Genomic DNA, 12,384 nt, shown 5'->3' on the forward strand with positions numbered 1-12,384 from the left:
GTGTGTAATTAGGCACAGGTCTGGCTGAGTAGAAGTCTGGAGATATGGGTCACGTGTGCTTTTCGTGTGCTGACATAATGTCAGGTTTGTAGCTGATTGTTACACTGATAATCAGGGGAATTCGCATCTTGGATAATAACACTTTCATTCAAATAGTAATATTCATTTTATAATTATAAACTTCTAGATGAAGTTACAAATTGTGTGGGGGTATTTATATAATATTAACATTATCTTAAATAGGCTATCTTATTTTATTACATTTTTTTCTGGAAAGCAATATGAGAGCACAAAAATGTAGGAAAAAATGTCTGGCAATGCCTGTGGCTATACTACTTAAACTATGTTCAAAGATTATCTAAAAGTTAACATAAATGTTTATTCGAGAGTTTTTTTATTTATATTTTTTAAAGATAGCTTGACAACAAAAAATCCCTATGAGGTGAATACAATATAGGGTTTCATGATAATCACCTGACTAATTTGTTTCATCTAAATGAGCAGTAAATTCATCTTAGTGACAATCCATTAGACATATTTATTGTAGTGATACAGATACATATCAACACTTAACAAAACAGGCTACAAAATAGATGCCTTGAAAAGAAGCCAAACACTTTGAAGTATTCAACACCGGTGACATTGCTAATAATATGTGTGTTACAAATGAGGTTACAATTAACCCCTCCCTCCACCCAAACCCTAACCATTTCCGATAGCTTTCCTTGTGATAATTTCAGGAAAGTTTCAGTGATAAATTGTCAGGGTAATAGATGTGTTTTTAAATGTATTTTCTCTTCAAATTAAAGGAGAACTTTTGGACAATTCCTAAAATCACAAAATGTATGCCAAAATGGAAGAAACGTATCTTAGTACCGTGAGGAGGATTTAATTTAAACAAAAGCATCTACAGCTGATTGTTGCTTTTCTGCATACCTGGGGAATTAGATTAGTGTTGGGCAAATATTCTCCTGAAATTATTGAAAGTGTTCATGTGCTTAGGGCAAAGTAATGAGTAATGACAAGCATAATAATTGGAAATTTCAAGTAATTAATAGCTCAAAACAGACGGGTTTCTTCTCAGACCGTCACTCCTGGCTACAGAAACAACCTGATACATTTCTCTCTCATGCTCCCATTCTCATCCCCTCATTACTCTTTATTCTCTCCATCCTTCGCATCTGACTTTGACTCAGGCTTGTTCTTGGGTGGTGGACTGTCAAGGAAGAAGTCATTGCAGGCCACTGTGAGTGCGCCCATCAGGATGATGAACTCAGTGAAGTCCACCTCACCATCATTATTGGCGTCCAGGTCACTCATCACTCGCTCCACGGCATCCTTGTCTTGTGCATTCTTTTGAAGGATGAATGGGAAAAAGCAGAGTTAGAGATAATTCTGTTCAGTGCTGTTGGGTGTGAATGTGGAGAATAAAGAACTTTGTATACGGGAATGAATGTAGTGTGTGCTTCAACAGATGAAAACAGGGCAGAAGTGGAATGGTATGAACCAAACCATAACACAGACATACCATAACCAAATTACCCAGTATAATGAGTGTAGGGAACATAATATTATGTAGCTGGTGGTTTTGAAGAGGGTGATATTTAAGTATTAAATAGTTTGATTAGAACTTGATCACTCGATTTGTTCAGTTCCTCTTAGTATGGTTTTAGGCATATTTTAAGTATTTTAAAGGGATGTTTGTGACATTATCCATGTCATAGGTTTTACAGTATGACCGCACTTATCACAGTATACCATCATACTGCTGTATGAGTGGATGCAAAATCATTTTAAATATGTTGAACACCTGGATGAGTGTGAATGTGGGAGCTAGTTACACAAAGCATTAAAGAAAGAATTCTAAGTATGTATCCTTAAATGCAATGAGTATTTTGGCACGTTGTAACATGCCACAGAGTACGACTGTAGATTGTCTGATACTGTTTGAGTAAATTAGTCTTAAATGTGGTAATTGTTCATTTCTGACAATAGGTCAGATTTGTTTTCCAAAACTCCTTTCACATATTGTTTTGTTATTTGGTTTCAACATGATATTACTTCAAATATAAACTTTTTTTCTAAACATGTTTGGACCTCTTGTGTGTGCTATGTGTGTGACATGTGATGTGTGCTTGACTTCTCACCCCTAGATAGTTTCCCAATTCCTCTGTCAGTAGTTCTCTTAACTCCCCTCTGCTAAGCGTGAATTTGTCGCCTTCTTTCCCAGAGTACTTATGGAACGTCTTGATGAGCATCTGCATGGCGCTCTCCAGGTTAGTGCTTGGTTCTTTAGACATGCTGCAAGGCATTCGAAAGTTCAAAGGTTAAACACATAGTAGTACAGCCCACGCTTGTCCCAGCCGCATGTGAGGTTACATGACTGGCATGGGCGGAGCTTTAGCTCGATAGAAATGGCACAAGCACAAGAAGTGGATAGTGGGTCAGAAACACAATATCCAATTAGTAAAATTAATGTACAAACCACAATCATAGATCACCTACAATGAACCAAGCATCACATCCATAATTCTTCATAGGATTATAAATTTTCTCATCTAAACTGAGAGAGAGAGAGAGAGAGAGAGAGAGAGAGAGAGAGAGAGAGAGAGTGGGGGAATTGTGTAGGGGGCGAAACATTCTTACACATCACAATTTGAGCGTGGCATCTTGGTTCTTCTGTCTCCAGGCTTGCCAAGCTACTGGGATTATACAGACACAAACATTCATTAAAAAGTAAAGAAACAAGAAAAAGGAATTTACAAGAAACACCTGGAAATTACAAGCAGTTTGAGGTGAGAGAATAAGATTAGAGTGTGTTGCACTGTAGACAAACTGCAGAAACAGCCGAATATTCTGACTTGTGTGAATGTCTTTTTGACTTTTCCTACCTTACACTACACTAAAGGAAATCCAAAACAAAACTCTCAGTATGTGGACACATTGAAGATAAGTTATTTATGTAATCTGGCCAAATAACCTGAAGCACTCAATAAAGACTAACACACATTAAAATGAAAGGAAACCCAATTAATGAAAGTTCTGCTAGAGTGGTTGTAATGATAATGGTTTTATTCAGTGAAAAGGTCAAGCTTCCTTTTGTGTTAATATTTAATTCAGAGTCCTGATTAAAAACTCCTAATCATAAACAATGATCTATTGTGAAAGTTTAGCTGGGGTTAAGTTAAAAGTGTGGACTTACAATATATGTTTGCTGTCTGCATCCAAGTATGTAAAGCAATTTCACTAATATGAAGCATAACAAAAATTTACTTAGGACTTTGTGCCTCCAGAACCATCTAATTCCACTTATTAATTCATTATAGACTCTAATTAGGAAGCTCAGATGGTGCTGTGGAACTAATACCTACAGGCAGCATGAACTCAAGAACTGGCTAATGTAATACTGGTTTAGGTGCTATCCTAGAGCATGTCATGAAGTTACCAAGACTATGGAATTATTTTGCAGAGAGATATATGGCACAATTACAGATTGGAAGAGTAATATGGCAGCAGAAGCAACACTATGGTGCATCACCCAAACAGGGAATCCAAGCAAGAATGTGAAATATGGCACTTTTTAGAAGACAGGTATTTTGATGACATTTTGATTAGCAAGGCTGAAATCTGTAGGATGAAGTATCACAATGAGAAGCCACAGCAACCATGACATGGATGGAAACAGTATACAGTGACCTAGTGACAACAAACTTTAAAAGTTATTCTTTCTGTTTGGCAACCCTATACTTTATAGAACAAGGCCAAATCAAATTGATATGAGGTGAAAAAGTCAAAGAATGTCTAAGAGAATAATATAAATATAAACAAAGTCTAAAGAAAGATATGAATTTAGCTGAATCCAAAATGTTAAACATCTCAAACAAAACCCTTATCACTTAGACTATGGTATATAACTTTGTGTAATTAACATTTGCAAAACTATCATTAATGCTGTTAATATCCCCATTGGTAGCAAGACTGATGTAAACGAGAAGTTATCAGCTAAGAGCTGGAAAAGGAAGAAGCCTTTAGCTGTCCATCTTACCTGGGTGTTGCTGAAGAGCCTCCTTTGTCTGTGACAAAGAGCCAGAGATGCAGACTGATAGAAAGAAGCAAAGAAACGGATGAGGAGAGAGCATCTCCAGGTCTTAAATATCCTTCACTCCTATTCCCTCCCTCCTCTTGCACATCTCCGTCAGCTTATGTTTCTCCGTTCCTCTATCGTCCCCTCCTCCTGCCCTTCATACTGTCTTGTGTTCACCTACTTGATCATGCAATGACACTCAACACATAAAGATGGCTTTGGAGTCCTTAACTGCTTTTTAAATCATCAGAGCATGTCTTAGTTTTGAAACTGTACAGCATGGCCAATGTAGATGGGCTTACAGGTAGATGTTTAACCATGGAATTGCATGGCAAAGCTGTGAATTTCTCAGCTAGAGAGATCTTACACAAATGAATTAGATTTTTTTTGAGTAGACATAATAGGAGGGTTCATGGTCTAATATTCTCAAGTACAGGATCTGTCAAGCTGAAAGCATCACTCAGAAGATCAAGCTATCCAGCTGATATTTTTAATCCAAACAGGACTGGGCCAGGCAGTAAGCATGTTCAGCCATGCATGTGCATGTCTGCTATTGTTTTTAAGAATTTTAAGTTATTTAATAAAATGTTTATTTAATAAAAGTCTCTCTTCAGGGTCTGTTGAGAGGAACTGGGCCTTAGAACCTGGAGAACAATATTACAATATATTCAAGACAAGATCTCTAAACACTGAGCAACCTGCCATATATCCACATCAAGTGCTGCATAATAAAAGATGTTAGCAACTGTAGTGCTAACCTGAGGAGGCTGGCACTGTGGTGTCCCATATCGCTTTCCAGAGTGACGGCACATTGATAATGCTAATGTAATGGAGCCCAACGTCACAGCTTCAGCCACACCAAAAGCAAACACAACAGTAACACAGCCAAAGGTTTACATAGTCAAGGCATACACCACCTCTTCTTACATGTGCTTGACTTAACATTGTCTTGATTATATGTGTAAAACTGCTTAGAACAGAGCTAATGAGAAAATAACTGTACGTGTGTTTTGTGGTAATCTAAAGATCGGTGTGTGCCTGTTAAATAAGCATACAATTTGTGAGTTTACCCTTTATACAATGTTTTTATTGTTTGCGAAATTTAATGAAGAGTAAACTTCCAACTAAGTGATTGTTTCTGTCTTTGTAAAACACACTGAATTACATTGAATGACTCTTTTAACAGACAGCTATTCTTTTCCTTTACACTGCTACTGAAAAAGGTAGTTATTACATATAGCACTTTTTCAGACATTACAAAAACTGCTCCAAAGTACACGAAAAGCCTAAATGAAACAATATATAAATCTAAATAAAGCAATATTTCCAGTTTCAAGCCTATGAGACATTGTCAGGTAACTGAGGATAGAGGTGAATAATATATATATAGTATACATGGTTAAGTAAAACATGGATAATTGTAATAATAATTGACCAATAATGTCATATTTTTTTAGAGATACATACATACATACACATGATAAACTGAACATTTTAGTGGTCATTTAGATGCTTCTTTATCATTAGTATACTAAATTAAAGCCCCAATCAAGAATGGCCAGAACTGTGGTTAGTGAAAAAAGACAGATTGCAATACTTCATGTGAATGCATGGAGCACAGCCATGGCATAAAAATGTATGGCAGAAAGTGAACTAAAATAGCAGGTGGTTTAGCATTCTGTACCAATCTCATTCATTCCCAACTGCACACTGTTGACTGAAAGCTTCTAACAAATGCGACCTAATTCTAATTGCGCCTTTATTCCAATTTATTTTTCCCCTGGGAAAGTATCCCAAATATTACTGTTTGACAACACAGTTTAGAGCTCATTTTAACAAATAACAGTCACAAAATGTAAAATAACTTATTTGAGACAGTACATTTACAAATTACAACACAAACAAGAGTTATTAGAAGAGTCAACACTTTGCACTGTTGCGGCCAACATTGTTAGCAGTGTGTATATGACACATAAAACACACCCATAGAGAGCTCTAAATTACTTTACTGTCATTTGAATGTTATATCAAATCATAAGGACCTCCCTTCGGCAGTGATCCAGTACTTTAGGGTAATTGTGTGCTCCCTTAGGGTCACATGGTGTGTATTCAAATCCACAGGTTAATTAATTGTTAAGTCTTGGACATTGTTAGGACACCAAGCACCTCATGTACCACTTTTATAGCAAGCAAAGCTAGCTGAATGAGCAAGGAACCCAAAATGCATGTTGTATAATGAGCATGTGCCGCATGAAGAGGAATATAGTTTAAGCTGTGGAGAGCAGAATGAGATTAGACAGACCAGAAAGAAGCAGAGTATCAGAACACACAAGCTACAAAAAAAATGCTCAAAGAAAGTAAGTTTGTTTATTGTCATGCAAATGAGTGACCATTCTAATTTGGCAGTGGTATGACAAAAATTGCTCAATATTAGTATGCACTTGTTAAGAAACAGTGAAATTGTGTTAGCATATATGCTAAACAACTCAAAGTGTACAAGGCCTAAAATATTTTGAACATATCTAGAAAAATAAACAGGGGTGATAACCGGTGTGAGTGGGTTACACGTGGGCGTACCATTATCTTAGAAGAACACCAGGGTCGTTTAATTGAACATGCCAATGAAAGCAGCATTTGTAAACATCTTGGTAGAGGTACTGCGTATCATATTTATAGATCCATGCTGTAATGTAGTGTTAATGTAAATACAAATACAAATACAAATCTTTAAATGGATAAAATACAATACATATACATTTTGTTAGTTATGTCTATTCAGACCAGGGATTCTCTAAACTGCCCTCATGCACGACCCCCCATTCCACATTTTTGCTCTATCACTATGTTGTGTGAGTTGGTGTAAAGCAAGATGTAAATTATCTGGAGGGCTGGAGACAGTCTGAGGACTGATTTGGAAAAACCACTGATTTAGACAAAAGACAAAAGGATTTCCAAATAATATTGAGTGGTTTATGCTTTATCTAGTGGTACAAATTGTAGTGTTGGTCAAATTTGGTTAGCTGGGAAATAGTAAAAAATATACTGAAATAAAAACCAGGATATGTAAGGTCTTGAGATGTTTTTATCAGCTGTCTCAAGAGCCTACGTGCGATCCACTACTTCTATCACCTCTTCTACATTTTCTTCTTCCTCTACCAATTCCACTTCCACTGCCTCATCCTGCTCTTTGGCTGGCTCTTCCTCTTCCACCGGCTTTACTTCTTTCTCAGCCTCAGGCTCAGCCTTCGACGCTTCAGAGGCCTCTGCCTGCGTTTCTGGGCCTGAACTCGCCACTTGGGTCTCCTTGGTGCAACGCTGCTGACTGACTGACTGTGCCAAGTATCCGATCAGCGTCATGTACTCCTGGAAGCTGACTTTTCCATCTTGGTTGGCATCAAGGCCTTGACGCATATTTTTGATGGCCTCAGAGCTCTCTGTATCCTGTAATACAATGACACACATTTTTAACTTCTTAAGTTAAGCTCACAATTAATTCATGTCTTCGAGAACATTTAAAACACTTTCATTCCTTCATTCACCATCTCCAACTTCTAATTTACAAATGCTTGTAAACCATTCTTAATATAATGATGGAAAATTTTTTAAAAGGGCCTTATATTGCGGTTCAAGGGATGCTAAATTTGATTCATGAGGTTTTCCAAACTGAATAACTATGTTTAGACATGTATTTACTTTTGTATGATTTCCTGAGATACTGTAAGCTGCAGATCCATCACGGCCTTAACCAGGATAAAGCACTTACTGAAAATGAATGTACGATGATTTAGCCTATCAACAGCTTTATAAATAGGCTTCAGCCAGCACGGATATGGAGCTACCCAATGGGTATATGAAAAAGTCAGATCCTGAAGATATTGTTAACAATTGATGAAATGGTGAATGATGGGACTGAATAATTGATCTTGATTTTACAAAGGAAGGTCACAGTTCCTAACCGTCAGTATGTTCTTCAGCTGGTTCTTCACTAGGCTTTGGAAGTCCTTCCCTCCAAGGTTCTCCTTGCCTTTTGCTGACTTCAAGAAGACTGTTACCACTGTCTTGATAGCTCCTTCCATGTTTGCTCTTACATTAGCACAAGCATGAAGAGAAGATTGGAATGTATGAATTATTATTATTTTTTTAATGTTATTCATATAAGGTCATAAGTCATAGGCATATGTAAGATGCATATTATATGCAGTTTACCTAAACCAGATAGTATATTTTACTGAGTAGACCTGTTTGGCAATTTACAGATTTGGGGTACTGCAATTTCACAAATCCAGAAACTGAGAATAGTTCCTCTCAGCATGTCTGAGATAATATTTAGTGTGGGTTAGTACACAATGTCAGAAACTGACCCTAGATCTGCCCTGAAGGAGAAGTACTTGCTCAGTGGCTAAAGCACTTTGTTAGTGACTGAACTGTTATTAGTTATAATACATGAACTGTCATATTGTCAAGGATGTAATGCTGAGCAAGGACCCTCAACCATCACATGCTTTAGGCATGTGTTCAGTATCTGAGCCTTCACAGTGACCCCAAACTTCCTTGCAAAAAAAAAGTCTGCCATTCTTACACAAGATATATGACATATACAGTATAACCCCAAGGTCTTTGGCTGTTTGGTAAACATAGATAAACATTAGATACTTCAGCTGGTTTCACTAGAAAAGTGGAGTGTATGAAGGTCTTAGGGCTGACAATTGATTGCAGATAAGGGAAAAGAGGAGGGAGTCGCCTCAATGACTCTACTGAACTTTGATAGGTCATCTGATCTCCTGAAGGCCTGACTGCACAGCGGCTTTGTGTTACCTGAGGGATTACCTGAAGCCAAACCATTTTTGCTCATTCTATAGCTTATCAGTTGTAATGCACTGACCATGTTCTCTGTTTACGCATGCATTCACTCTCCTTCTTGGTCAGTTGTTCATTTAGCTGTTCTTCTCTTTCAATCTGTGTCATATACCATTACTCATATGTCATAACACCATCCCCTTTCACTTCGCAGCTGAGAGTGAGTGAATGATGCAATCCAGTCCTTAAAATTGTCTCTTCAACAAGCAAGATGCATTCCAGAAAGCCATATGAACAATGAAACAGAAACTGATACCGTGACAGTTAAGGATGACAGAAAACAATCAATCATTTGTTAGTAGCAGGAATTCCATTGGTCAGAGTCACTCAAACATGACTAGTAAGTTAGATGAGACTGAATGTTATCTTTGCGATTGCTAGACTATGTAAAATATAAAGATAAGCGTCAGCTTCATTAGAAAATATTACTTAATAAAGTTTTTTTTTAAAAGTGTGCACCCAACAGTCTGATGCAATATGCACATGTACAGTGACCAATCAGGAAACCTATCTATTAGACTAATTAGCAGAGGGGGAACAAACTGACACAACAATAGTAGCTTATTAAAGTATTTGGTTTCATAGAGAGGTTGCCAGAGGACTGACAGCACTACCGTGTGAATCTCTGGTGTACAGCACAGGAAACGGAAACCATCCTCTAGATCACGCTATGAGACCTAACCATTTCTGATGGTCTCCAGCCAAGATACTCATTTCTGAAGCTGTAAGATGTTCATCCATTTGAAATTCTAATGCTACAGTCAAAGGCATTTCACATACTTTCAATACTTAGAAGTGTGTATAGTTCTTTCTCTTAGCTATCCAGTGACGTCAGGAGTCGTACCATACCTCACTGCACAGCTGATGTAGAATGCAGTTTACCATTTAGGAATTATACCAAACCTGATACTCCTTTAATCATTACATGAGACGATTTATAAAGTCGCATAATTTAATGTGTTCTCATAAAAGCAGTCACTAGTTGAAGAGACTGAAAACTTTTCTGAGCTCAGCTGTGGGAATGCTGCTCGGGCTGCGCAAAAACAGCCACCTGCCGCAGCGCGCGCGCTTCTGGGATAAGATAAGGCATAAGACATGTTACATCTCCAGCTACAGTGGTTCTGTCCGGTTCGTTTGCTCTGTGTGTCTCAGATCAGAATGACCGCCTGTGACCTCTGCTCACCTATTTATTTCAGTCGTGGCGTCAGTTTAATAATTAAAGATGCACCCGGACAATCATATGCAAATTAACCTCGTGCTTCCGAAGTTCTGCTTTTTACCGTCAACAGTTTATTACTGATTTCCCCTGAGACACTGCTGACCAATCAGTTTACTAATTAGCCACTAATTTCCTTAGTCATTTTAAGCTTATGACTCAGAGTTTACAATGCATCAGCATCATAGTTCGCATGAGAACACACACACACCCTCTGAAGTGCATCATTAAATATATAGCGTTTCTCTCCACTGCGCGAAGGGGACTGAAGGAGATTTGCGTTTCCTCCGAGGCGAACGCGATACGCTGCGCGAGCTGAAGGACGACGATAAAGCCGCCACGCCATTAAAAATTCACACAGGAACAAGCTGAAGCGGTGCATAAATAAACGGCGGCGGCGAACGCGCGCTGTCTCTTCACTGCTCCAGGTCGCGCGCCCTGAAAATTTTGCATGCGGAATTATTAATGCGATAACTCTGCGTTCCAACCGGAAACGTTTATAGCATATACAATCATACACCGAACAGATATTTTTGAACTTTACATGCTAACCAGATTAGAGGCTATAGTACTTCTGAGTTTTAACAATTCAGGGTATAAACTGGAGTGTAGGCTATGGGTAGGCTACAGAACCCACCGTGAACATTAAAAAGGTTTCTGGAAGATCTTTTAAAGGTTCTTGGGTTGTCTCACCTGTGGAACCTTTACACACGCCTGTAGGAACCTTAGGCTACTGCTACTCGGGGTGGTGGTGGTGTGTGTGTGGGGTGGGTGGCTGGGTGTCCTAAAAAGGTTCTTAGTGGAACCTTAATTTTTTTTGGTTATCATATAAATCAGATACATGTTATTTTATCAGAAATGTCAAGACGGATAATCTGACAATATTTGGTATTTGTAAGATATTTTGTTGTTGTTTAAAATAGCTGAGTGTTGAGGGAAACCTCTTCGGGTGCTGTATATCTGCCAGGCTCTTTCAAAATCCATGTGTTTTTCTTCTGGATGTTATCAGAGACACAGCTGTTAGGGTAGTAGTGTAGAGCAGATACACATTTCAGTACAAAGCAGTTATCTGAAAAGCGGATGTGTGCTGTGTGAGCCACAATAACATCACCTTCTGCTGGGAACGGACAGACATGAGATAATAACCCTGCTGAAAAAAAAACTATAGAAAGCATTACAGAAATTCTAACACTACAAATGCCATTCAAACCATTAACAAATGTAGTGTGTTTTGGGCCATTAGGATTGAATGGTTTGTACTGGTTTCCACTAGACACAAACATGCCACCTGAACCCAACACATTACCAGTAAAGACCCACAATGACCCTTATAGTTTCCATTAAAACCAATACAATTCCCATTATAACCTTTAAAACCATTAGAGTTTCTGTAATGCTTTTTATTGTTCTATTTTCAGCAGGGAATAATAATAATAAGAATAATGATAATAATAATAATGATAATAATAATAATAACAATAATAATAATAACTGGTACTGATCTTCGTTCTATTCTTTGCTTTTTGTAGTTGTCTAATAGTCAAATTATCTAATTATTGCTGATCTGTAGACTACAGTCTGCCTGATCCTCGGTGAGAGAAGTCAACTGTTACATGTCGAGGAAATTCCTGAGCAAACTCTTTTCTCTTCAGTGTGCACAGTGCGCCATATTAAACTCCACACCACAGCAGACCTTGCTGTAGATTAAAAGTTTCAAATCAGCCACGGGACTTTTGTTGTTAATCCTTAATAAAGGAAACTGAAGTTAAACGGCGATATTTTTCTCTAAGGCAGATAATAACCGCGTGACTGTAGTGCAGAAGCCGCAGTCCCAGGCCAGTCCCGCACTGGAAGGGCGGACCGAAAACGTGGCGCTTCAAACCCGCCATCAAACAGCGCGTCGGAAAACCCGCACAAATCTGGAAAGAAAGCAGCGCAGAGAGAAAAGCGCGCAACACAGAAGTGCACTTACCATCAAAACACACCGGCACTCGAGAGACTGACTTAACCGTGTTTTTACGCCGCTTTTTTTCCTTCCAGAATCTTCTTAAGCAACTAGGGGAAAAACTTGTCAAACTAGAAGCGCTAGAGACAATCTCTTCCGCGATTTCGTTTTTTTCCCTTCTCTCTCAACTTTTTTTTCCTCCCTCTCTGACAAGTCAGAGGGCGTGTACACGGGAGAGACAGCCTGGAGAAAGCAAACATGTACAGGACGAGAGTAGGGGAA

General features: G+C 38.3%; 2 protein-coding genes across 4 annotated transcripts; both read right to left on the minus strand.

Annotated features, from left to right (window-relative positions):
- Window positions 1-518: 518 nt before the first annotated feature.
- On the minus strand, window positions 519-6,142 carry s100s (S100 calcium binding protein S). 3 transcript variants are annotated; one of them, XM_017481875.3, is made up of 5 exons: window positions 4,843-6,142; window positions 4,046-4,099; window positions 2,647-2,699; window positions 2,148-2,301; window positions 519-1,353 (listed from the first exon to the last, which is right to left on the minus strand). In XM_017481875.3, the coding sequence occupies exons 1-5, from the start codon at window positions 4,894-4,896 to the stop codon at window positions 1,153-1,155; spliced, it is 516 nt and encodes a 171-aa protein (XP_017337364.1). In that variant the 5' UTR covers window positions 4,897-6,142; the 3' UTR covers window positions 519-1,152. The 3 variants fall into 3 exon arrangements, with proteins under 3 accessions (XP_017337364.1, XP_017337366.1, XP_017337365.1); XM_017481877.3 differs by having other exon boundaries at window positions 2,647-2,702; XM_017481876.3 differs by lacking the exon at window positions 2,647-2,699.
- Window positions 6,143-6,429: 287 nt separating this feature from the next.
- Window positions 6,430-12,289, minus strand: s100u (S100 calcium binding protein U). Its single transcript, XM_017481878.3, has 3 exons — window positions 12,130-12,289; window positions 8,041-8,167; window positions 6,430-7,525 (listed from the first exon to the last, which is right to left on the minus strand). The coding sequence occupies exons 2-3, from the start codon at window positions 8,158-8,160 to the stop codon at window positions 7,187-7,189; spliced, it is 459 nt and encodes a 152-aa protein (XP_017337367.1). The 5' UTR covers window positions 8,161-8,167; window positions 12,130-12,289; the 3' UTR covers window positions 6,430-7,186.
- Window positions 12,290-12,384: the final 95 nt, after the last annotated feature.

The sequence above is a fragment of the Ictalurus punctatus genome, chromosome 12, assembly GCF_001660625.3.
Source record: "Ictalurus punctatus breed USDA103 chromosome 12, Coco_2.0, whole genome shotgun sequence".
NCBI classification, from domain to species: Eukaryota; Metazoa; Chordata; class Actinopteri; order Siluriformes; family Ictaluridae; genus Ictalurus; species Ictalurus punctatus.